Here is a 27791-nt window from a genome sequence, read left to right as displayed (position 1 = left end):
ATGAAATGGATAAGCTTCCAGCATTATACTGGAGTACTGGTGGCCTATTTACAAACCAATAAGTTATATTAAAAAATTCCTCTAAAAATTAGAAGTAGGAAATGGATACCAGTAAAAAGGAAAACCAGGGTGGATCATTTTCCAGAGCTAATATAAATAACAGACCAGCTGCCATTTCCCTGCTGTAGTTACAAACATCTAATTTGCACTGAAATAAGCTGTATTATTCCACATTCACACTGATGTAAGAGAAAGACGATTAAAACTCAGTTGGATCTGCATAAAACAAGTTTCTGTGAAACTTTCTGAAATATATGGAGTATATTTAGTCTTTGCTGAGAAAGCTGGCTACTTATATAGGCATCTCAAGTTTGGATACAATATTTTGCAAAATATCTTCTGAACTGGAATGAAAGTTTAACTTCTGAAAGTTTTATTTTAACTTTTAGTTTAATCATCTAAGCAGATCTGCTACTAATGAAATAAACAAATCAGACTTCATTAATTAACAAAGCCATTTGAGAAATCCTCTGTACTTTGTTTTCCCCCCTCAACTTGTGCTCTACAGGCAAATACTTAATCAGGACAGTCAGTAATAAAAATAAATAATTATAGTTTTGATTTAAGCCTGAAAATTTTTGGTGTAGATGCATTTAAATAAAACACACGCTTTAAGAATTCTTTTTCTCCCTTGATAAAACAGGACCTAGAGCAACAGAACTTTGGATTTAGGTGCACCTGTGTGATGCATAAAATACTGCGTAGAGATAAATGGTATAAAAACGGGAGGATGAGATGTAGTAGTAGATTTACCTTGACTGAAATTGTGGTATTCTCTCTACCTATACTAGAGAGAGTGTTATTTTGCAGAGTGTGTGCAACACATGACATACATGTACGGTACCCATAATTTGAAAAAAGCCAAATAAATCAGGTCTTAGTAACTTCTTTCCCTAGTATTTATTTCTCCATTTTTCACTGCAGTTCTGTGCAAAGCACACTGAAGTTAAAACCCTCACATGCAGGCTCAAAAGATGACAAGGTAAACTAGTTTTCTTAACAATCATAGTCAAAAAAGCATTAGAAGTTATATTATAGTCATCTGACATGCAACTCTCACTTTACTACTGCATTCTTCCCTAAGTGAAGTTAAATGGAAAAAAAAAACCATGCTTTCTAGATCAAGACCTAAGACAGGCATTCAGTGCAGTTCAAGCTAAAACCTTCAGACCCTCAAGGAATTCAACATGGACAAATAAAGAAAAGATCACTGACATATCATCTAATTCAATGATACATGCATTTCAAAAGTTTCATACAAAACTTTTCTGTATATAGTCACCCCTTAAATGCAACAGAGCTAGACAGAACTGCTGGGGACAAAAAGCATCCACTGTTCAAAAGGAAGAATATTCAGAAGTGTTGCTGTCACTTGATTGCTAATTCAATGAAAACTTTCAACCAACCATAATGCAATACAATTAGTCAAACCTGACTGTGAAGGGAATTATTACCTCAGAACGTATATGCTGGAGAGACTACATGTAGTGACAGAAACACTCTCATAGTCACTGCTGGAGATGGAGCTGAGGGGGGAATCACGTAAGCCATCCTGAGAACTGAAAAAACATATGGAAACAAAATGAACTGCTGAAAAGAACAAAGGTAAAAAACAGAGCAGTGTGGTAACATGTGGGTTGTCATTGATTATACAGAAATGAGAGTAAACTGACAAGCGTATTTTTATTCCTCTGTGATATCTACATTGAGTTCTTCCCAAAAGGACAGGAAATTTGGCAAAGCTGGTGGGCACATATCTTCTAAAGAACCTCATTTTACTATGTACAGTTAAATCATTCAAGAAAGAATCAAGGATCTTGCACTTCCATAGGGTACAAACAGAACAGTGCACCCACACTGTTTTTTAATGTTATAACAAATACATAGCATCACTGGAGGTCCATGAAGCTACTGTAAGCTTCAAGGCAAGGTTATCTGCATCAAAGAGCTCCAAGAAATTCTGAAATACCACAAGTTTGGTCAAGTTTTCCACAGAACAAGAATGCGAAGGAAAAAGTCCATGAGAAAGCAGAGAGCTGACTCTTCACTAAAGGAGATGAGGGCTTGCTATGTGTGCACCTCAAACCTGTGGCTCTGCATCAACCAGATGAGCATGAAGTAGAAGTCCCAAGACAAAGTACAGAAACTTTGTTAAAGGAAATCACAGAATCACAGAACTGTAGGGGTTGGAAGGGACCTCTAGAGATCATCAAGTCCAACCTCCTGCCAAAGCAGCTCCCTAGCCCAGGTTGCACAGGTAGGCATCCAGGAGGGTCTTGAACATCTCCAGAGAAGGAGACTCCACCACCTCTGTGTGCAGCCTGTGCCAGTGCTCCATCACTGCACTGTGAAGAAGTTCCCACACACATTTGTGCAGAACTTCCCATGCTTCAGTTTGTGGCCATTTCTCCTTGTCCTATCACCAAATATTACTTAGAAGAGTCCAGCCTCATCCCTTTGCTCTAGATATTTATAGATGTGGATCAGGTCCCCTCTGAGTCTTCTTTTTTCAAGGCTGAACAGTCCCAGGTCTCTCAGCCCTATAAATACCCTAGCTACTAAATAAAACAATATGAATAACTGAAGCTAATGATATGCAACTTTGCTTCTGTTGTCTCTGGACTAATGAAAAGCCTTTAAATGATATTCTGCTTCAAATCTCATGTCACATTATCAACATAAACTGGGATTAGGAGGTTAAAAGTAGTTTCATAATTGGTCTTGGAATTTTTTGTTTCAGTAACAGTTTAGTGCTCAGCTACTGAAAACTGCACCAAACAGAGAAAAACTAAATTACATGAGAAGAAAATACGTAATCTTGAGCAAATGTATCAAAGCTGAAAGCTCTAGACAGTGCAGAAGAATCAGTCAAGCCTGCTGAACTCAAAAATTCGGTCAAAAGAAATATTTGGAAAATGCATAGAGGTAAGAAATCACTGTAGTTAAAAGAAACAACTGAATAGATGACGATTCTTTTATGTTGCTCCTCCTCCACAACTATGGGATTTCTTAGGCTTAACTGAATTAGGATTATTAACTGTGTAGGAGCACGTGAGCTACATGTTCAAACCAGTTGTGTTCCAAATTCTTTTCTTCTACCAAATTTACTATTATAGCTGTTTTTGCAGCTGAAAGTCTGGAAGAATACTTTAAAGGAATTCTTCAAAGCAGTGTACAGAAGGTATTTGCTCTAATCCCACTACAGAATAATAGGATTTGTTTGCATACCTTCCACTAATCATTTGCAAAATGGACCCCTTCATGTTCTTCATTTCTGATTGTTAATTTGAAAAAAAAAAAACCCAAGTATAATATGCTTTAGTTAAAAAGAGAGCTGTCGCAATTGGAAAATAATTTATGAGACTTGAACAAAAAACTATTTAACTTGTATTCATTTTATATAACGTCCCTTGCTAATTCTGCTCATTACGGAGAGATACATGCATTTAAATAAAGGCTTCCACTTTCATACCTCATCACCTTAGGCATCCAATCTTACAATATTGTCATGCCACCAGAACGTATTTTTGCTATCTGTTTTATGGCAGCAAAGGATGTAAAAAAAAACAAAGCACATTAAAATGTAATTTCACAGCTTGATCGAGCAGGAGAAGCTGTCTTGCAAAGATGAAATGTATAAAGTAATCTTTAAACAACACCACCAGGAAACAAGAACTAGCAAACTCAGTATCTCCTTTTATTCTCTCACCTCCCTATCGTTTCCAGTATTTTTAGTCCAACAATCCTGCCAGCTGATTCAGGCAGTAATTGCTTCTGAGAAAGGCAGAAAGGTTTGTTACTTATCTTTGAGTGATTTCTGTTAAGCTCTGCCTGATACATTTGAAATCCAGTCAAAATATCTGTTACCAACAGTACACAAAACAAAACTATGAGACTAAATTTGAACCTAAATTCAATTTAACTTTCAGAGGTTGCATGTGATTTTTCTGTGGTTTTTTTTTTTTTAAGAATTCAAAATTTTCAGCTTTTATTCAAAACCAAAAGGGCCAGCAATTCTCCTGAGTATGAAAGTAAGATATATTTCTGTGAACTAAATGCTTCAGGCTAAAACATAAGTAGAACAAACCAGCACCATCCCAAATATCATTTCTTTGCTAAGAGATTTTAGCAACTCTCTCCCAAGAACACTATCACCTTCAATCCTCAGCTAATTTTTTGGATAGGATAGTCCAAACCAGAAGGCAAAAAGATTCCAGTGGGCTGGAACACAACGGTCTGGGACTTGACAGAGGGTTAACATGAGGAGGAACCTCAGAACTTAATGACATAAGAATGGTTCACATTATGAAAAACCTTAACAGCACCTCGATGGATGTCTGGGTCCCATATCACCTTTAACTAGTTGCTAGCTGCAATAGCTAGTGTTAATTTTTTCTCTTCAGTTCCACTATCCGTCTATTTTTAAATCTTAAAGCTGATTGCCACTGCCTCATAAAGCCCTCGTTTTCCTCTGCTTTATCTCTTAACTGGGTGTAGGAGCCTGGCCAGGTGGAGCCACCCGCTGACCTCACCCAGCTGTCAGTAACCACTCGGTAATGTGAACTGCTTGGAGATGCTTTACACAAACCCTGCTCACAGCTCAGTTTCTTGTGCAAAAAAACCCCACACCATTCAGATAACTGCACTTCGAAAATATTTTTTGCACTTACTTGTACGATTACAGATTGAATTTTTCTACCATGAAAGAATATTTATATTTATTTCTAGTTGATATTTAGAACAGGGTACTTTAGAGTCAGAAAAATCTGTGTTTATTCAGTACCAAGCAATGAAAATCAAATAAAAAGAAGTCTGATTTACACCTTTCTGAGGACTACATAAAATAACTTTTTAAAAACAGATTCCTGACATACTCACTATGTTTTATTCCTCAGTATACGGTTTCAGGACACCTCTTCACGCAGTTTACTTCTCATTAGTGCCTGCCTGACACAGTAGGTACCGATGTGAATTGACCTGCTTTTCCCAGCTCATGGCAGCTGTTCCAGCCGATGCTAGCAAGGCGCACTGCGTGCATTAGTGCAATTATAGGACAGGACACGTGTGTGCATGCAGACAGGTTGTGGCAGCCTGCAGTCCCACAGAGCAGCTAATCCTTCCTTCCCACACCTGCCCACGTGTGAGCTGAACGTCACAGCATCTCACACTCACGTGAAATCAGTGCCAGGTTGCACTGCACCTCCACGCTCACAGGATTCATCAGGCTGCGTTCCAATCACGTACATTGTTTCATCTGCAGGGCCTTAAATGCCTATTGTGCTGACTTTGAAATTACATTCTAGTGTGGCATAAAACCCACCGTTCAGAATCACCAAAATAAAACGATTCAGCAATTCTGATAAAAACATAGAATAAAGATTCAAGGCAAGAGACCAACAGGACATGAGGTGATGTGGATACCTCTTTTCATAGAATGCCATCAGGCCATACTAGCAACCCACTTAAAGCTGACCTTTGGTATTTTTTGTACCTATGGTAAGCTTTAAAAAAAAAAATAAAAAAAAAAAATCAATCTATCAAAGCCACTTTTGTCTGGGTTTATATGCTCTTTCCTACTGAACTATGTTTCCAGCCTCCTAGAAGGCCAATTAAATCTCACATCATTTCACTGAATGGCTTCCTCATGCATCTTTTTACTTGAGTTATAATCACAGAATCACAGAATTGTAGGGGTTGGAAGGGACCTCTAGAGGTCATCTAGTCCAACCCCCAATTATATCCCACATTACATTACTTAATTAGCACTTCTCTTCTTGGTCTGCCTCACACTACATGAGAGCTAACTCCGATGCCTCATGTCAGCAATACCAAACCCACTCAGAAAAGTGACTTCTAACACACTGTTTTACCAACTATACATATAAATTCATTTTGGGAATACGTATGTTGCCAATTAACACAGTTCCCTGACGCTGCATTTTGATATATGGACCTACTACGTGGAAAGCTGCTCTACAACACTGACACCTTTTATTTGCACACTAACATTTCACAACAGCAGTTATATTACCAGATACCACACGGAATCTGTTCCCTGTTGAACAGTCAAGGTCACACACTGTCACTTTTAATTTGAGACTTGTATAGTTAACAAAAAAGAAAAAAAATCAGAGCAGGAGGGATTGAACCTATGAACCTATGAAAGAACTTATTTGTACTACATCTGAATTTTTCTAGTTGCATTAATAAAAGGTTACATAGTAAAGAAACAGAATAACAGAATGGGAACAAAGGAATTTCAATCAACAGACAGATAAAAGACTGCTTAAAAAAAGTTTTGCAATCAAAAGGCTGGCATGTTTTCCCCAATCAGCTACTATTTCCTTCTTGCTGATGAGAAATTCTTACTCTTGAACAGCTATATAAAAGACTAATCAATACAAGCCGCCTAAGCAGACGTGTTTTGCTTTTGTGAACAAGCACAGCTGTCCATTAATTTTTCTGGAAGAGGCAAATTGTCACGTGAAGATGGGCAAAATCTTCTTAAGTCTTCCTGTGATAGGAATATTATAGGGAAGACAAGAATTTAATACATTTAATCAAGTTATTCTGTATTGCAATATCAATCCAGTTTTGATAGAGGAGCCACTTATAGAATCAAATACTATCAACCAAAAGACAAGCTGAAAAGGAATTTTTAATTATTACTATCCTTTTTTCGGTAGCAAACGCTGGCCAACCTCCAGATTCAAATAATTGTTTTCCATCCACTCGCAGTGGTGGAATGACTATAGTACCTTGAAAGTTTTTCTAAAGAAAACGTGAGCTCATCCCATGTTTCTAGAGTGAACAAAATCAAACACAGGCAGAAAAACCAAAACTAGAACACCTACTGTATAAAACAGGTGTTCCTCTTTTTGCAAAGCCATTCTAGCACACTGAATAAAAATGTTAAATATATTACAGTTTTACAATTTTTAGACTACAGAAGTACAAAGCTAAGAAATGGGACATCTTGAACACAGAGGAGAAAATTAAATTATTAATCTTGTAGAACTGCAATACGGATCAGTAAACAGCAAAACATACTCTTCTGAGGGAATCTCATTCCTCCTCCTTACACTGCAAAAGCATATGGCAAAGCTCTGCTATTTTTTAAGCCTCTGCAAAGAAATGTGAACAGTGCCAGTATCTAGCAGTCGATGGACACACTCAGAACTTGCAGAACGCATGAGGATAGGATGTTCTCCTCACTGCCAATCTCAACTCCTTTTGACAAGTCTCAGCTTCACTGTAAAAGGCTTCATTAAGAGTAGTATGCTCATCACATACATTAACGTCACAGAAAATGGCAATAAAAGAAAAGTATGATTAAAATTAGACATAATAGACATACAGAGAAAAGGAGAGGGACTACATTTAAGAATCTTTTAGATACAGACTGTTACAGATCAGTATGTAGAAAAATGAATATGCCACAGAACCAAGTATTTAAGCCTGATGCACAAAAGCACTAGCACAGCATGTCAGTATGACTTTCTATAGTATCTGTAAATGTAACAGAAGTTTTACAAGAACAAATCAATACTGGAAAAAAACAGAAAGCCAGAAACTTCCAAAACACCAAAATAAAGACTAAATAAACACAACACTCAGTCCTTGTACATTCTTCTCCCAGATAAAGGAGAGAGAAAATTCTGACAGAATGAGCATTTAGAAATCTGTACAGCTTTATTCCAGTTGGAAAATAAGGGAAAGGGACTAGATACAGATCTGCAGCTTGCTTTTGGTGTTAATGTAGGTCCTTTTTACTCCTAAAATATTAAATGCCACCTTGTTGTAGTTTCATCCTCTTCTGTGTTATTGTCTTAAATTATTTCCCCTCTTTAACAGTTCACTTTGCAACCACAGCCTTTACTTATAACACTGCCCCTGCAACAGGGACTACATTTTTGCCAATGTTTCTCTATTTGTACAGCATTAATCCTGCTGCCCAAAACTGTGTTCTTTGTGCAAACAAATAATGAAGCAAAATAAAATATCAGCTGTCTTAAAACCCATAGTAGTAAAGACATGCCACTGCCTGGATCTTAAGCAGAAGAATATTTAATCTTTACCTTAGACTCCACTGAACATTGATGCTAGATCAAGAAATACAAGGTATTTCAGACCTTAAGGATTAATTGCAGTGAATCTGACAGGATCATTGAAATTAGACTAATGTCATATTGTGCTGAATAAGAACAGATTTACTAAAAGAAGCAGTTTATGTCACAATGTACACATTTGATAGCTGCTTGATTCAGACAAGGGAAAGAAAATCTTATTTTCCTAGTTTCTGAGTTACAGTAACTAGAAAGTAAATACATTTATCAATTTGATGAATGAGCATCTCCTGCAGCTATTCCATGTATATTAGATTGCTTATTGTTCTAGCTAATGGGTCCATCATTCCAAGAATTATCTACTGCCTCAAACATTTCCCCTTTGGTTAAGTTGGCATTCACAAGCATGCAACAGGGAGCAGTCACAGAAGCCTAATACAATCTTCCAATTTAAAAAATACCACTGAAAAGCAGTAATTAGTCACCACTCAGCCAGCATAAGTAAGAAAAGGTCCACAAAGTTGTGTTTTCTAACTGAGTTTTCTCTCTTCCTTACAACATGACTAGTGATTCAGAGGCAAGAACTAAGTATATAAATAGGCAATACATGTATCTGAAAACTAAGTAGCAACACATGCACACAAATTTTTAAGCTAATGCCCTTGATAGACACCCCAGCATCTCTGATTCCCACAGAATGCACTGAAGGAGTTGCATCAGAATAGTTTCCAGTAAAGGAGCAACAATCTAGCACCAAAATGCCTTCATCTAATTTCCCCACTGCTGACAAAATGGAATGCTGCTTCCCAACTAGTAACAGAGGTACTCTGGTCTCCACAATGAGAACAATCAGCTGTAATCAATAAAGAAACTGTGGAAGATGTAATGGTAAAGACACACAAAACCAAAGTTAAGGGACTATAGCGTAAGTGGAAGGGAGGAAGGAGGAAAGGTCCTGGAACTGGACAGGACCATAAAGACCAGGTACCAGATAATAAAATGGCAGGAGCTTCAACTGAAACGTTGGGAGAAAAATGTTCACAAAGACCGACAGTCTGAGCTCACAAGCAGGATTTTGGGAGCTGGCAGACAACTGTGAAAGCCATTAGCTCACCACTCAGCAATAAGGCAAAAAAATCTGAAGTCAAATATTAAAAATCACTTGAAAAACTTTAGAAAATGATGAGGTCACTGCCCAAATCCACAATCTGGCCAAATCTTGACTAAACATAGTTCTGATTCCCTTATCTCTAAAAGGAAACAGTATTACGGAAAGAGGTTTAACAGAAAAAGGTTTAGAGAAAGACAAAAAGAAAGATTAAAGTTATTGAACAACTTCAGTACAAAGAATAATCAAAGTAGGCTGTGACTTCCCCAACCTCAAAGAGGGCTCATATCAGGAAAGCATGACTCAGGTCTGCCAAGTCCCAAAAGGGATGGACTGTATGACGACTTGGAAAAAGAAGTTATTGCATACACAAACCATAAGAGACTAAAAAGAAGCTCATAGATATTTTTATTGTATTTTACAGAACTGCCCTCACAAATTTCACTTAATATCCTACCCAATGAAAAAGAATTGTTAGACAAATTGAGTTTTGTAATCAATTCATAATTTATCAGGACATTGGAATTAATCATACAACAGTATTCTATTGAAGTGCTGTAAAAGCATTAAATGAAAAAAGGATTTGTGAATTATTTCTTAAAATAAAGATCACCCAGTACTTCTGTTATGAGGCCCTGAATGTGAGTGCACTTGCAAGCCCAATACCACAAACAATTCAGAATAATGACGAAAATAATGTTATCTTTTCAAAAGTCAAGTTTTAATCACGCTAAGTTGTATTGTACCTGTAAGAGAAGTCAATTCTGGCCCAAAGAACTTTTAGTTCAATTTCCACAGATAGCAAAATATTTCATAATTCAACTTGAATTTTATTAAATGACTATTTCTGCAGCCTTTATATATTGGTAATGCTTCATGGTTCAAGTTGTCTTGAACTCCGTACATATACAAGAGGAGAAATCCTGCACCACACAACCTTTGCACTACTGACAAAGCAAGGCATAAAGAAAATTATCACAGAAATAAAGACGACAACAGAAGCTTATTTCATTTCTTCACTCTGCTTTGTGATATTAATGCTTCAGGGATATTGAGGATATTATTCATTAAAAAACAAGTTATTCTCTAAAGAGTAAGACAAAATAAGTATAAAAATATAAAACTGTAAAAAAACCTCTGGCTTTCTACAGATGCATGTAGCACCCCAACATCTGATCAAATCTGAGTTGAAGCATAGCATTTTCTTTCACGGATATTAGGGTCTCTCAGTGTTATAAAGTTCCTTAATTTAATGAAATGCATCAAACATTAATCTATGACCTCTATTCTTCTGCCAGTTTTGGGCAAAATGGTCTAATAAAGTTTAAAAGCTGTGTCTGTATTCTGCTAAGTTCCTTCAACACACACATTCACAAATCCACCCATGCCCACAGGCAACATGAACAGATAAGCCCTGTTTCCTTAAATGAAGTTAAGAATTGGGATGTATTTAAATCACAATTACTCCCTGGCAGTGATACAGAATTTAACTTTTTGATATCTGCTAGACACTGTTTTTCTGCAAAACAGCAGAATGCAATAAATACAGTCATCCAGGAAATGTATAATGCCAATGCATCTTTTGATACATTAAAATGGAAAAATTAGTTTACTTGATTTCAAACTCAGCTGTTCTCTGTTTTCTACAAAAAGTTGATGAAAAACAACAAAAAGTTACTTGCATTAAAATTATGCATACAAAAAATTAATTATTTAACGCAAATTCATTTTAAATCAACAATAATTACACAGAGAACACTAAAGAACAAGGATAGAAGGATTTATTTATTTGCAAATCTTACTACCAAACCATCAAGTTGGTCTTACCTTGAACTAGATCTTGACTTGCTGTCTTCCTTAGCTGTCCTTTCGCTACCAGCATCTTCATTATTCTCCACTTTTCTCTCACACAGTTGGTTTCTCTTCTCCCACCTTTCCTGCTGACTTGAGGCGCTTTCTGCTTCTCCTTGAGAATCATTTTCTGCTCCTACCTGTGAACCTGAGGAACGTGCCAGGCACTTAGAGGAGATTGGCAGATTTTGCTCTTCTCTGCCAAAGTCTCTTTCTGCTAATAAAGCAGACGTTTCGGGTTTTAATGTTTCCTGTGCAGGGCCTGAATTGTCCAGGTTATCTACATGGTCCGTTTCCTTAGACTTCACTAATGTGTATGAAGCATTTACAACACCTCCTGCAGAATGTTTAGTCTTTAAACCTTCCACACTCTCTTCCCTGCTGTCTTCACAGCTGCCACAACACACACAGGAATTAATTAGACAGTTTGTGGCAGCTATACTGAGTTTATGAGATTCATCCTCCTCCTCATTTGCTAATGGATTAGCAGATCCAGGAACACAATTAATAGCTGCTTCGGGTGTTACTGGGGATTCTGAGCTAGAGGGAGATTTAGGATTGAATATCACAGTAGCAGATATTTTCATCCCCCCTGTCCTGTGAGCTATCATTTCTGCCATTTCTGCATCGTCAGCATATGCATCCCAGCCATTGAGGTATAACTGTGAATCCAGACCTTCTAAACAGCTGCATGAATTTTGAACTGAGATGCCAGACATCTGTTTGCTGTCTTCAATATTGTTATTATTGCTTACATCACTTTCTGCATCTTTCAAAAGCAAAGTTTCCTCTGTTTGATGACCGTTCTCATTCAGCAGAGCGTCTCTGTATTGCAGGTTCTGTTTAGCATTGTGGCAAGGGTTATTCACCCAAGCAAAAGTATCACTTACTGAATCCAACCCAGCAAGAGCCTCTCCTGCTCCATCTAGGTCATCCATAAAAAACACTCTGTCCTCTTCATCAGTTAAATTGTCAAGATGGTGTCTCGTTGGTGAAGCTTCTGCACTGGAACTATTTCTTAGGCTAGGTCTGTGAGCTGGAGACTGACAGATGCTTGGAGGAGAAAGCAGAGAAGACATTTCATCTCCAACTCTGTGCACCATCCTATTCAGCTGTTCCAGCTCCTGTTCATCATACTGCATTGAACAAGCCAGCTCAGCCTCTGTGTTCTCAGCTTTTGCTGAGAGCTCCTTTGCTGGCAAAGTTGCAGTTATGCCTGGTGTAATAACAGAGGGTACTTCAGGATCTGTTCTGACAGGAAAATCCACATCTTGAGAGATGCACAGGTTACGCTCCAGTGTGTGCAGTTCATCCTCAGTTAATGTCTGAAGTAGATCCCTAAAAAATAAAGAAATACCCGTGACACTGCTTTTACAATCACAGGAGGCACTGACACCACACAATTTAAAAAAGCTTTTACTGTCAGTACAGAAATCCAGAAAGTGAACTTGGGAGCACAGAATGCTTTCAGCTGCATAACTCACGGAGCATTTTGCATTCATGTTCAGAACACGTGGGACTGCTGGTGCTTGAATTTGAGAACACTCAAGCAAATACAGTGAATACCAAATTATTTATATCCTTGCAATGAAGGCCCCAAATCAATCGAAGTAAAATGGATCTTCTCTCCTCTCACAACTACTCATAGTGAAAATGTTACTCAGATGTACTTCATCATTTTTTAATTCACAAATTTGACTCTGATTAGTAAATAAATTTGCTATCCTTTGTATCAGATCCTGAAAATTATTCTGTTATAGAATACAGTAGATAATATATGATATACTGTCAGATAAAAAGAGCTCATTAAAAGTATTAACATTGCTTACCTAATGCTGATATCCTAGATGCCTATTCAGTGAAATTGGCTGAAAATTGGCTCTCCCCCACGTCCAACACAGAACTTGGTTATCAGGGAGCTAGGCTTTTGCATAATGTTAAGAATCAGGCAGGCCTAAAAGCATTTACTAAACAGTTTTCTGGAGACATAAAGCATCTCCACTATTACGAAGTTTTGGACTACAAGCTCCAAAGGAAGTGTTAAGACTTATGTTTAAATGTTTTATGACTTTAAAACAATGAAGCACTCATTATTTAGATCTCAATTTGAAGATGCATATAAAAGTGTCCACTGTCAAGAACTGCCCACAGCAGTCTGGTCATCCAGAGTTTCTCTGCTTCCCTTCTAAAGATACAGAAAGCCTGACTGCTCAGATCTATTTATTAAATGTTTCACATCTTCATAGTAAAGATGAAGGTATCTGCAAACCCTGGACATATGTATTTACTGCATGCTAGTCAAACAGCTAACTTCACTGAGTATTGAACTCTTTGCTTCTGCCAAAAACACCTTAAAATTTGAGAATTTGCAGTTAAAACTGCTTGTAGTTTTAAGGATAAGTAAATAATGCTTGATTCAGAAATCAATTAAATCAGCTGACAGTCATATTGGCTTTTAGAGTTTTGAGTTAGAATCCCATGCTGCCTACAATGCTGTTTGTCTATAACAGTGTAGTCCACCAGTCCTGTTCTTTTAGTAGGGAAATAATTAAATTCATATGAAATCTGCTCAACTTTTGAATTACAACATCAGAAATATTACTAGAAACATAAGTCATTTGTCCTCTGAAAAAAAACAGAATCTGACAATTGCCTTCAGATTTCTGCATAAAAATATTAGACTCACTGTATTAATTTAAATACAGGTTTCCTTGCAAGATAACAAACTTTTGATTAACAGTTATTACTATATAGTAGAAGTTATACACTGTGTAGTAAATAAGACAGATTCATTGCCAACATTAGGAACAAGGCATGTTTAAAATGCCTATATATTAAAAATATCTTCTATTGGGATCAGAGTTAATGTTACTCAGTATACAGGAATAAATAGTAAATCTCGCTACTTGAAGTTTAAAACTAAATGGTAGATATCATTGTCAAAGCATAAAGTTTAATTAAACTGAACCTACTTCCATGGTTCATTTCCTTTCTTTTGAAGCATCTGTAACTCACCAGTGGATCCAAGCAAGTACTGTACTCACATGAAGAAAAGAATTCTCCTTCTGCTTTCATTACTCACAAGACACATTCTGCTGTCTATACTGACAGCTGTGGTGCACTTGCTTTGCACCAAGGCATTAGAAAACAGCAAATTAAGAAAGGTGCATGTTGAGTTTTGCCTTTTATTAGCGTGGTATCACTGCAAAGCAGTCTAGCCTTGAAAATACAAGGAACATTTTTCTTACAGTCACTTCAGCCATGAGACAAGGTCTTAAAATGTACTGTGCCTGTTACAGTAGATGTTACTGCTTGCTTGTAAGTACTGCAAAAACAATAAATGTATTTTACTGTCAATATCCAGGATGCAGAAATTACTTCTTCAAAGATTGAGGCCATATGTCCACTCAAGGACAGCCAGCTGAGCAGAGGACAGGGCCAGCTAATCCAGGTGCAGGGATCTCATACACTGGCCTCCTTCACAGACCCTGCTCCTGTTCTGACTGGCACATTATGCTGTTTTCAGAAAGCAGCATCACTGCAACTATTGCCAGCCTATGACTCAGTCCATACTCTGAACAGAACACAAACAGCTCTCCACTTATGGGATTGCCATTGGAAGACACGATGCAGGTATGGAAATGCAATTTGCATCCTCCTGCTTCCACCACAGCGAGCCAGGCTCAGCACAGCAGCACCAGCAGATTGGCTCCGATGCATCACCGCTGAGAAACTGATGCTGATAAATAACAAACATCACAGTGCTCTCTTACGATAAAGGTCTTGAAATCAGCTCAAAATTTTAGACACAGCCATCTTAAAAAAACGAACAGATTTTCCCTGAGTCACTGTGTGAAAGTTTCACAACCTGTCCCCCTGTATTCTTTAACACACTGACATCAGGTATACTACATTTGAATTCCAGTGCATGCGAGAGGATTTCAGTGTATGTAAAAACTGTAGGGTCCACTGATTCTACGCCATTTAATCTTCAATCTGCTTGACTGCACACCACTGCAATCCACAGGGACCCTGCCATCAGCTGTAAGAGGTCCAGAGCCAAGCACCAGGCAGGCAGCAGACTCTGAAAAGAGGATAGAACTACAGAGTACTGCAAAATCCCATATTTTCTAACCTCCAAAAATCACCACCTAGCAGCCACAAATGCACACACAATATAGGTAATATTTATCTCAAGAACATTGAGTCATAGGCACATAAATTAAATATATATGTATATAGCGTATATATTTAATATGTTTAATATTTTATATATATGTATATGTATAAAACTATATGCTTGGTGTACTTATAGGGCTAATGATTAAAGCAGTTTGGCATAAATTGTTCAAACGCCAAACTTAGACATAGTAACCCTACTACATATGCAGTGGAAGGTAGATAAAAATAGTATGCTGAATTAAAATCAACACAAGGACGTGAAAATATTCAAACTGACCATATGCTGCTCAGCTTCACTAAACCTAAACAAAAAACCCTTAATACTTTTGCTCAGAGGGTCTCCATGAATAATCTCTGCTACTTTCAATGTTGTCAGCCCCCAAAAATTGCCTGAGAAAAACATCTATTGACTGGTACATAAGCATAGTATTTACTGCCTTTAACAACAGGCACGTTTTTGGATAATATAGCTTAAAAGTTATCAGCTGTATATTTGGACACATTAAAGAGAAAGTATTTAGTTGGCTAAAGGTTTTAGCACACTGAACTATATGGAGAAATTTATCAGGATGTCACCATTTTCTGCAGTAAGAGGTTCTACATTCACAGGTACACAGATACACTAGATACAATGTAAAATGAAAGTATTTAACATAAGACTACTGGAGTTATTTTTCCATGTCTCAACTACAGCTGATGGAGACCAGAGAAAGACTCTGGAAAATAATGCTCCCTTTTTGCACATTGAAATACCTCATTCATCTTCCCTTGTGGGGTTCTGTGAACACTGTCAGTGAGCAAGGATTGCAACTGAATAAGTCGAGAAGTCTGTAGTAACAGAATAATAAAGATCTATATAGTTCAGAGAATTTTAAAATAGATTTCATTATTTCTACGCTTGCAGCCCAGAAGACCAGTGGAATCCCAGGTGACCAGCAGGGACAGGGAGGTGACTGCTCCTCTCTCTTCTTCCCTCGTGAGGCCTCAGCTGCAGTACTGCATCCATGTCTGGGACCTCCAACACAGGAAGGATATAGAGCTTCTGGAGAGGGTCCAGAAGAGGGGTATGAAAATGACCAAAGGGCTGTAACACCTCTCCCATGAAAACAGGCTGAAGGAATTAGGCTTGTTCAACCTGGAAAAGCAAAGGCTGCAGGAAGACTTCATTGCAGCCTTTCCCAACTTTATAGGGAGTCTGTAAACATGAGGGAAATCAACTTTTTACACAGGTAGTGACAAGGGGGAATAGCTTTAAACTAAAGGAGGGGAAATTTAGGCTAGATGTTAGGGAACTCTTTTTTTACTGGGAAAGTAGTGAGGTGCTGGAATAGGCTGCCCAGAGAGGTGTTAGGTACTTCACATCCCTGGAGGTGTTTAAGGCCAGGATGGATGGGGCCCTGGGCAATTTGACCTAGTGCTTGATATAGCAGTTGGCAAACCTAACTGCAGCAGTGGGATTGGAATTTCATCCTTGAGGTCCCTTTCAACCCAAGCCATTCTATGATTCTAGATGAACTTCCCTCATCTTGTAATCACATTCTTTATTTTCATTTAATGTATTTTTCACTCAGAAGAATTAATAAGGAATTTTTTTAAGCTCTATTCTTTCAAATAATTAATTTTATTTTATTTTTTGGATGAGTTCCTTGACAACTCCCCCTGACGGCAGGGAAATTGGAACAAAATGATCTTTGAGGTTTCTTTTAACTCAAGCCATCTTAAGAATCCATGTGATTCTATGATTATGATTCCCTCAAATCAGAGACTGACACTGATAAAAAATTTCCTATTGTACCTTAGCTTGCTTATGTTTTTCCTTATGTCCTAATAAATACTACCTCACTAAAAACACTTAGTAAAGTGTCTGCAAGAATACTAAAATCACATATCTTAATGGTCATTTGAAAGAATAAATTATATACACACATCTTAGAGCATCAGAATTCCTTTTTCCAAAAGTGACCCTGAAAGAGTCTTTTCATTTTTGAAAGCGTGTAACAAACAGAGAAGGATGTTACTCGTGTCTTTTCAACCCATTAAGTCCAGAGTAACTGAAAATTAAATGGACTAAGCAATAAGCTGACTTCACTGATTTTCATTTTCCTTGTTGTAAGGAATAAGCACAAAGTATGGATTTTGAGAAGTATATTTGTTTTAAAATATTTTTTGGCTTTATCCAGCCAGTGATCTGGATATTTATAAAAACACACTTCAGAAATAGGCTCCTCACTAAGAGATTAAATAAATGTAGCCTCCATGAAAACTCTTCTTACATCAAACTATTATCACAACAGACAAAAAAAGAGATGTACAAGGTGGACATATGAACAAAAAACTGCCAAGATAACTCAAGATCTATAGAAAATTTGCAGTTGGTATAGAAATCTGAGTTGTAAGAAAATAATAGGTCCATGGATTGAGAGAACATGCTGTTTATAGGCTTTAAAATATATATTTTTTAAAACCTTCAGATAAAATACCTTAAGTGCAAATATAAAAAAAAAAAAACTTTACAGAAGAAATAGCTTTATTTCTCCAATGGAACACATCAATCTTTTAAAAGATCTCAACTAAGGAAAAATTATTTTAATGCCCTTTATACTTGAACTGAGCCAAAAAACACTTCCCTGACAGTTTCCAAGACTGTAACACTTTGAAAACAGGTACATATAAAATTATACAGCCTGTAAAAAACAGACCCAAAATATGAAAATTGATGGCCAATTCTATTAGATTAACAATGACCTGAGTGTTGCATCATAACATACTGAGAAAATACAATAAGCCTAGTTAAACAGAAACACTGAAGCTAATTAGAAACAGGATCTTCCAAAATAAACTGTAACTTTAATATTTAGGGCATTAACCTACCACAAGGAAGAAGTGAAATGTATTTAAATGATACTCAGAGAAAAAAAAATAGCAAGGAGATGAAATGTTCAGAAAACTCCTGATAACTGAAAAAGAGTTAGATATAGCTATAAAAGGCAGATGAAAGGAGCACGTATCTTAAAGTTCACTTAGCAAACACTTCTGCAAGCATTTACGTGAATTATTTTCCTGTCTGAATTTCACTGCAGAAAAGAAGCAGTTGCAACCATTGCTTATTACTTGCCTTATTTTTCTTAACAGTGTGTGAAAAGGTCTGAAGAGTTCAGACATATCTTCTGGCTTGTGGTCCAAGTTTAATGGTCCCTCGGAGTAGACTACAAGGCCACTGCAGTTCAGACGTGCATGAATAGACAAAAATGAAAATTTAATCACACAGAGCAACTGCTGGGTGAGGAATCAGAAATGAAACCACACATAAATATTAGAACTATACTAGAGTTACTGAATTTTCATACTGTTATCTTGTCTTATTCACCTCTATTAGAATTAAATGTTACTTAAAACAGCAGGAGAAAAGATCCCCTTCCCTCCATCCCATGTTCCTAAAGCATGGAAGAAGGAGCAATGGAAGCCCAAGAGGAAGAACATAATTTTAATTCACTGTTGCAGCTGAACCAGAAAAAAAATAAACAGACCAAGAAACTGATTATTAGGTAAGTTGAGGAAGGATCACTGGCTTGAGAGACACTACAAATGGCTTTTTCTTTACAGTCTAAATCATTTTGAGGTAATAAAGATGACTTGAGCTCCTGCTTTTCTGCCTCTAAGTATAACCTGGCAGTGTAGTAACAGGAGGTAGAAAAGAAAAGCCACACACTAAGTTGCATAAAACACATTTTGATAATGCCATGCTTCTAAATGAACTCTGTACTTGCAAAATTTCCCTGGGTAGATGTTAGTTTGTGATCCCAAATAAATCTGTGTACTTCACTGAAAATATCTAGCTAGAAGTGACAAAATCCACCTGTGATACTGCCTGAGAGAGGGGATCCCACCAACATCAGGCATGTTGTTGCTCATAACTACTTAATCCTCTGCCCACTGCAAGAACAACTTTTATTTCTCAATGGAAACTCTCTCGCTCTCTAGATTATATATTACAGAATTATAGGAACTGGAAGGGATCTTGAGATTACAGAGTTCACAGAGTTCAACTCCCTGCTAAAGCAGGTACCCTATAATAGGTTGCACAGGTAGGTGTCCAGCCAGGTCTTGAGTATCTCTATAAAAGGAATCTCCACAGCCTCCCTGGGCAACCTGCTCTAGTGCTCTGTCACCCTCACTGTAAAGAATTTTTTCCTCATGTTAGTATGGAACTTCCTGTGTTCAGGTTTTAGGCCATTACTCCTTGTCCTATTGCTACACACCACAGAGAAGAACCTCATCCATTTGCTCCCACCTCCCTTTAGATATTTATAAACATTTATTCAGATCCCCTCTCAGTCTTCTTTTCCCTTGGCTGAACAGATCCAGGTTACTCAGCCTTCCTCAAAGGCCCCCCCCACTGGACTCTTTCTAAATCCCCATCTCCTTTTTTTTTTGAACTGGGGAGCCCAGAATGGGACACAGTAATCTAAACGTGCCCCTACCAAGGCAGAGTAGGGGGGAAAAACATAACCTCCCATGACCTGCTGGCCACTATCTTTAATTCACCCCAGGATACTATTGGCCTTCTTGGCCACAAGGGCACACTGCTGGCACATGACCAACCTGCTGTCCACCAGGACACTTGTGTTGCTTCTTCACAGAGCTCCTCTCCAGCAGGTCATTCCCTAACCTCTACTTAACAAATGCAGTTACTCCTCCACAAGTGTAAATCTCTACACTTGCTCTTGTTAAACATCATCAAGGTTCCTCCCTGCCCAACTCTCCAGTCTTTTTGGGTCTTGCTGAAGGGTAGTACAGCCATCAGTAGCATCAGCCATACGTTGACAAATACTTTATTTTACCGTGTATATTTTCCCTGTCCTTTAGTATGTGAGAGCTGACTATTTCCAGGGCACATTGCTTTTCCAACAGTCAAATTGTCAAATTACACATTGCTTCAAAGATACTTTCTAGGTACTCTGCATCTGGATTATCAGAACAATGAGGAGGTGGTACAAATGAAACTCCTGGTGTCTTCTGCTCACTTGTTCACTAGCAAGCACCTTGCATAGTTGCCTAAAGCTTTCTAAGATACAGCAGCAACGCTGTCGTCAGTCACAAGTAAAACAAAACCCACTAAAGTATTTAAAATAAAAATTAAAGATCACTCAGACTCAGCTTGCTATCTGGAAAATACTGCTCTTTGTCTTCTGTTTATAAACTTAAGAGTCTGGCTCGTGCTCTGGTACCAGGATAGTACTGTTGTCTCCCATCAGGCTGGAAGATGGCCATCAAAAACTTCAGAATTGTCAAGGTAACAGAAAGTTCAAGAAATCTGACTACTGAACTTGATTAACCTTGCTCTGGGGACTGCTGCTCTGAGGGCAGGAGCAGGGAAGGGGGAGAAGTGGAGCAAGAAGGAATTTGCTTCTTTTGCAAGTTTTTTCGTGGCTTAAGACAAATTATCCTGTTACCAAGGATACATATTTTTTTTTGTTTTTATTTTAAGCTTTATGAGCTTCAACAAGGACTGACACAAAGCAACACAGTTATCACTGACTCATGTAGTAATGCTATGCCTGAATGTCCCTTCTTGCTGAGTAGAAGCTGGAGGCTGCTTCTGCTGAATTTCAAGCAAATGAAACATCATTCTTTTGTCAGTTTCTAGGTTCACTTTCTTTAGAGATTAATTCACAGAAGAAATTAAAAAAAAGAAAAGAAATAGAAATGGGCTACAGCACTACAAAACAATGATTGTGAAAAGGTCTCTCTTTGATACCTCTGAAGAAGTTCTGAATCAAAGCTGAAATCTAGTTGTACAGTGGAATGAAATAAAAATTGCTTTAAAAAGTGCATCTTAGTATTTCCTACTAAATTCAAAATTCACTGACACCTGTTAACATACAATGCAACACACAATGTATACGGTAAGCTAATGTATGTAAAGAAATCTTAAGGAAAAACAACTCGGAAAGTGACTCCTTAAAGGAAAGCCTTGCTAGTAAAGGATCAAAGGAAGCCAGCACTTCTCCTTGCCCTAGATGCATACTACATAGACTACATAACATCAACAACACGGTAACATTAAATCAGAGACAGATGCAATTCAAAGGCTTCTCCTTTCACAGTTCAAATAAAAGGCATTTCTTCAAGACAGCACCATAAGGATGGTGTAATTTCCCTGCATAACTTCGCATGGCAGTGATTTATTTTCAAATCACCAGATACTCCGGAACTGTTAAATTGATTTATTTTCTCTCTCTGTCCTTCTTTGTAGTTTGGGATTGGCACTGCACGTTTTCTGAGAGCAATCGTTCTTCCTTGTGTCCTCCAAGAGGTTCAGACTGTATTCTCACACTCATGCTGCCTTTTGATAATCAGATTATTACTGTTGTTATCTTTAGAACATCAATTACAAAGAATATACTATTTAAGAGAAACAATGGGCTACAGGGATTTCCAGAAGAATATTACACTCAGGATTTGAGGCTTCTTATTTCCCTACTACTACTATACTACTTTCATTAGCCAATTTTAAAACATTCCCAGTGTTAAAATATTTAAAATGTATTGTTTTTTCTCTGGGGAAACTGCAGTCTTACTAAATCAGAAATACTCATTAGGAAAAATGCATTTGACTTGATAAACCTTGAAAAAAAGTGAGAAGCAAAAAATGCGTTTTTAATTCAGCTGTCTGAATGGTCAATATAGGGTACAAATTCACACAACGTTTCCTACTTTTGAATACTTTCATTACAAGAGATTTAAATGGGCTCACTGGTCACAATGCACAAAGCTTGTTATAGCAATCCCTTTTGGATCTTCACTAATTAAGAAAAATACACTATAACTAATAAATATGTTTGTTTCTCAGAAACTGTATCCTTAAGCTACGTTATTTTTGAATGATAGAACATCTGCTTTCAAAAAGGTCTTTTTGGACAACATGGCATTCTATATACTGATGTTTTTGATTCATCACTCAATTTATTTATTTATTTTGGAGGATGACCAATCAACAGTTCTAGGGCCCTGCCTTCTATAGCCCACCTCTTCTTCTCTTTCTTTTTTCTCTTGACCTTCTACAATAACCTGGCAATAACTCTTCTTAAATAAAAATCCTCCTTTTCTGTAAGAAAATGCAAGAAAGCTCTGGTGAAAGAAAATATGTCAAAATTGAACCAAGTTTTCTAAACCTTAAATAATTTTGTAAGTGAACAGAAGTAGAGCAGAATAGTTTACAGAATTACTTACCATACAATGGCTAATCTTGGAATAGTAAACATTAAAGCTGGTTCATAGTCATCAATCATATCTTGAGTGAGGTATCCAAGCCTTAAGGCTCTATGCAGAAGAATAAATTGATTCAGTAAGAGATTAGACTCGCAAAGAAACCATTTCAACAAGAAAAAGATGTGAAAAAAATATTGTGATGTTAGCGCAAATGATTGTTGCAGTCACTACTGTAAAAAAATAAGAAAAAGTATTTCTACTTTTAAAGCTTTTAAGGTTATCCAAAACCAAAATAATTTTAACACCACTTTCCCTTCTTATTTACTATTTCATGACTGTTTCCAGCTTGATACTGGAAAATACCAATGGTTATGGGCTTCCAAGCAAAATGTTTCTAAATTATAGAGGAAGTATTTATTTTCATTTCAATTAAAATTGCTAAAATCTTTTAGGTCAAAACACACTAAGCTTACAAATCTAACAAAAAGAAGCTATTAAAGCAACAGTTATCAGGCCTCTTCATCATTCCCTTATAACTCCTCACATCTCTTAAGCCTCTCCTAGGACTGAAACCCAATTTTTTCATTTTTTAAGGCTTTTCAACTTGACAGGATTTTCTAAGTTTCTAGTTTCTTCATAGTTTCTCAATTGCTTTATAAGTTTCATAGATTTGTCTATATAACTGTGAAATATGACACCCAAAAGGCACTCTGCTCCAGCTAATAGAGTTGTTCCTGAGCAGAATGGAATTAACAGCTTTTTCTTCTTTGTCAATACTTCTATTACCAAAGACAATAAACTGTACAAAGTTTGCTTGTGCTTAGCACTAGATGGACTTTTTGATACATAGCTAACCACAACTTCCACATTCTTTCCTACAGTCCACTTCCAGATTACCCAGGGCTGCAAAAGATAAGCCACAATTTTCCTCTGAATGGGCAAATATATGGCATTTATACATATATTTGTTGCCATCACTTTCAGTTGTAATCCTTTATTCTAAAATGCCTGAAATACCCCTCATCGTGGTGCAGTCTAGAGACTGCAAAAGTGTATCTGTACTCTATTAATTCCTTGATCAAATCTCAACCACACCACATGCTTAGATGCTAGGCTCCAGTTCTCCAAGCATTTTCAATAAAGTTTACAAGTTCTTCATGTTAATCACTGGAGTTTCATAGATTATTTGAATAATCTCCTCACATATTATTGACTGAATTACCATTAAATGTTGACACCTTAAACAGATTTAGCCCATTTAAATGCTCACTCTTCATTTACACATCTACAGCTTGACACATCAACAATATTGCAGGATTATTACCTCTTCTTTTATAACCAAAAGAAAAGAACTGAATCAGGCAAGCATGCATAATACTTTAAGCTGGTAGTTGGGTACTTGCTAGGAAAGCATTTAGCTTACACTTTTATGATGCTTCTTAAAGGCTACTGGTGAAGTACTTCTAGAACAGTTTATACTATTGAGATGTAAATCTACGAATTAATTGAATTGCTTACCTTTCCACAGTTTCACAAAAAAGTACTATTACCTCTTGCTGTACATAATATTCTTTTGGAGACTTCACAGGTACCATAGCCGACACATAGCTACAAAGATTATAAAATAGTGTACAATTTTTTTACATGATTTAATAACTCCAAATTAAAAAAAACAAACAAAACAACAACAACAACAAAAAAAAACTAGGCCACATCACCTTAGAAATATTTCCTAAATCATTTTAAATTTGAAAGCACTCACTAAAAAAACTGAACAAGGTAAGAAGCTATATTAAATGCAGCTGATTTACTTATTGCACATTGAGACAACAGAACTCAGAAGTAATTTATAATTATACACATCACGCAATTGGAACTTCATTTTCTATGGTACAGGGAGGCAGGTTCTACAAAGACCTTTATTACCACATATTGATAATCAAAGATGCTGCATTTCACTGAGAGAAAAAAAATCTGACTAAAATACATATTTCATCTAGAAACGTTTCAGTTGAAATTTGTATTAGTGAAATTCATTCAGTCAGCAGAGACACAATTTAGGAGACTTAAAAAGATGGCCTCGTTTCTATATGGAATTACATGCAAAAGCCCTAATGGACAAGGTAAGAAACAGCAGCATAAAGAAGTGGTTTTCTGTCATATTACCCAGTTATTTGTGGACAACACGATGTAGAAAGCAAAAAAGTTGTTTTGAAAAACAATGGCAAATAAAACTGCTGTATGTACACTTGGTTTGAACAAACTGTGCAGGCATCATTCAGAATCAGCTACTGATTGCCACTTGTGTCTGCACAAAAGTCACACTTAGAAAATGTTTTCAATCAGTGATTCCAATGTTTTCCAGTATAACAATATATTTATAATATTCTGAATAAAATAAATGAGTAAAATAAAAGAGATTACAAACACTGAGGAAAAACAAACAGTAACAGAAAATAGGACATTGTAGGGACGTCAGAAAGAAAAAAATAAGACACTATCCAATAATAAGAAAAAGTGTTCTGCCAAAGGTAGGAATTGCTGTATTATATTAGATCCATAGATATTCTTGTCCAGGATCCTGTCTCTAACTACTCCAGCACCTCATACTTCTATGAGATGTGCAGGCAACTGGCTTAAATCATGCAGCACAATACAAGACTTAGTCAATAGGATCTTTAGCCCAATAAGTAGTTATTTTTCTCACCCCAGAAGCAATTATTTTTATTTTTGCCATAAACCTCTAAGCCATAATTCCATCACAAGTTTTTAAATCAATACGTTCTTGACTTTAATTATGACTCGTATAAAAGCATTTCCTTCATCAGATTTCAATTTGCCTTCTTAAATTCACTGAGTACATCCTGCTTTTATCTCTTAGCATGAGAGCAAAATCTCATAACCTCTAGACTGTTTGTTATCATAAATATTTTTTTAATGTCTCTCATTTGTCACTTCTCCTCTGACAATGAAAACATTACAGGAAGAGATTTATGGCTTCCTTTTGTGTTTTAGATAACCTCCCTCAAATGTCATATGCCACTATGAAAATGGAAGATTACAGTTGACTTGAAGAGAGCAAATGCTGATTGCTAAAAAGCTATTTAATTTTCTATTATCACCACAACAAGAGAGAAAAATGTAACAATATAACACATTACTGAAGAATTCAACTGCCATGATAAAAAAAAAATTAGTTCTTTTTTTTCCTAGAGAAAGAAAACAGAAAAGTCATCTTTCAAAAAACAAAAAGCAAGCGACTGTGACAGCAGCTCAGGAAACGTTTTCAATACATTATTTACTTGGAATCAGTTACCTTAATTCAAATTCAGCAAAAAGGACATCAAAATGCTTGAGTGAATCTTTCATTTTTTCAGTGTAGAGGTTCAAATCTCTTAAGGCCTGGTCACGTATGATGTTTCTAACTTCCTCTAGGCTGCGGGTCAGATCCTTAGCCAATGGTCTCATAGCCATACTCTCAATTTCCCGATTCATAATAATTGAACCAGCAGCCAAGCACTATGAAAACATATTGAGAGATAAAAGATTTTTTATAGCTACTTTTAAGTTAACAAAAGCAGAAGATGAAATTTTGATACCTTTTACCAGGGGGCATGGCTTAGCCTCATTTGTTGCTAATTATTACAAAACTCAGATTTAAAACTGATATACTGAGAGTTCTAAGACTTCACCTAACAGGTTAAGGAAGCAGCTCAGTCAAGGAGATATGAAAGTAAGAGGAAGGCGAGCAGACAAACTTACAGAAGGCTCTTCTCCAACTAACGAGGAAATCTGTAGTAGAATGTATCCTTGGTGTGTGCAAGGATTGCTTGCAGAAAAGGGACAGGAATACAGATAAAATGTGATCAATGGACTGCTTAAATTCAGGCTGGACTGCTTCAATTTGTAAAACAGATCTATCCTTACAAAAAGTTAAGAAATTCAGCTTAAGCGATTCCTTCCTTTGACCAGCTTAGAGCCATTAGACATATACTTCTACTTGAACATATTAACAAAATTCTTTTTTTTCCCCAATAATAAAAATCATGCTAGTAAAAAGAAGTTACTTAATAATCTTTGCTCTTAGCTTTGTTCCCTTACCATATAGGTTAGAAGATTAGAAGGACAGACATAAGTTCTCCAACCTATATAAATAGAAACATTTTCTTGAACTGAAAATGAAGGGGTTTGTTTTAGTCTGAATTCTCATTTCATTCTTTTCAAATTCCATTCTGCAGCTCTGCATCACTGCTCTTCTCCTCTGCACTCTTTGGAGGGACCACTGCTGCATTCCTGGATGGAGGAGGTGCAGTCACAGCCCTTTTTTTCAGCAGCCTCATTTGTGCCTTAAATGTAGTCAGAATTAACTGTGTTCTTACTTTTGAGCCAAAGCAAGACAAGATAACTCTTACCTGGTGATAAGCACTCTTAGCCTGATGACTGAAAGTGTCAACACTGACAGGACACAAGTATTTGTAATTTCAGCACTGTGTACATTACATCTCTGACATCAATACAACAGCTCAGATCACAATTGAAAGTCTGAATTTGAAAGATTACAAGTATGAGCTTACATAATCCCGACAATACTAAAGCAAGGAAGTTTTTTCCTCCTAGAAGATACTGGCTATCTCAGTGATTCCTTCAAGCATTTTCCACCGTGCACTGAAAGAGAAGTTAGTACCTTCACTGAGATTTTTTTCTGTTTGTTGCTGCAATCCCAGTATGTTAGTCCCTTAGAAGAGAAAAAGATAATGGGATTCACAGAGATTCAGTATGAAAGGCTTCACAAAGAATTACCCCATCTTACCCTCCCTAACTACCAAGGAAGGACTACTAAGTCAACATAACGGACATCCTCAGCATTTTAAAACTGAGCTGGGTGCCATCAGGATGAATGCAGGTAAGGTCACATCTCAACATGAAGGAAAACTGCTGCTTTCACTGCTGAGCACAGGATTATAAAGCACTGATACTGCAAATCTTTTTTGTAAATTCTGCCCAGGACGTCCCCAAACCAAAGGAGCCTACAATTAACAACTGTCAAAAAAATCTTCAGAAACAGAACATGTGGAGATATACTGGACACAACTAGACAGGATCTGCTGATGTAAATCATGTACTATAAAAGGAAAGGAGACACTGGTGGAGCAAATAAAACCATGACATAATAGCAGGAGTTTAGAGATTGCTTCAAACAGAAAAGTGCCAATCAGAAAATAACACAAGGTGCTGCTGTGTGCCGAGATGCCTAGACTGCTGCCCCTCAACCTTAACAAATGTACAGCGCTTAATTAAAGTCACCTCAAGGC

At 36.9% G+C, this 27791-nt stretch overlaps 1 protein-coding gene across 3 annotated transcripts in view; it reads right to left on the bottom strand.

Moving 5' to 3' along the window:
- The window catches only part of ZFYVE28 (zinc finger FYVE-type containing 28), a 141589-nt gene that overhangs the window by 24087 nt on the left and 89711 nt on the right, over positions 1 to 27791 (bottom strand). For 2 of the 3 annotated variants that reach the window (XM_065735855.1, XM_065735853.1), the window contains 6 exons: positions 25796 to 25998; positions 23998 to 24087; positions 22501 to 22590; positions 18383 to 18484; positions 11062 to 12423; positions 1515 to 1619 (listed from right to left, as the gene is read on the bottom strand). In XM_065735855.1, coding sequence (XP_065591927.1) covers positions 1515 to 1619; positions 11062 to 12423; positions 18383 to 18484; positions 22501 to 22590; positions 23998 to 24087; positions 25796 to 25998 — 1952 coding nt within the window. The remainder of the gene's footprint in view (positions 1 to 1514; positions 1620 to 11061; positions 12424 to 18382; positions 18485 to 22500; positions 22591 to 23997; positions 24088 to 25795; positions 25999 to 27791) is intronic. The other variant, XM_065735854.1, reaches the window with a different exon arrangement.

The sequence above is a fragment of the Cyrtonyx montezumae genome, unplaced genomic scaffold (assembly GCF_038088225.1).
Source record: "Cyrtonyx montezumae isolate F1298 unplaced genomic scaffold, pur_monq_1.0 scaffold_2, whole genome shotgun sequence".
Classification (NCBI taxonomy): Eukaryota; Metazoa; Chordata; class Aves; order Galliformes; family Odontophoridae; genus Cyrtonyx; species Cyrtonyx montezumae.
The sequence above is the reverse complement of the archived record's forward strand: the minus strand, read 5'-3'. Positions and strand labels throughout refer to the sequence as shown.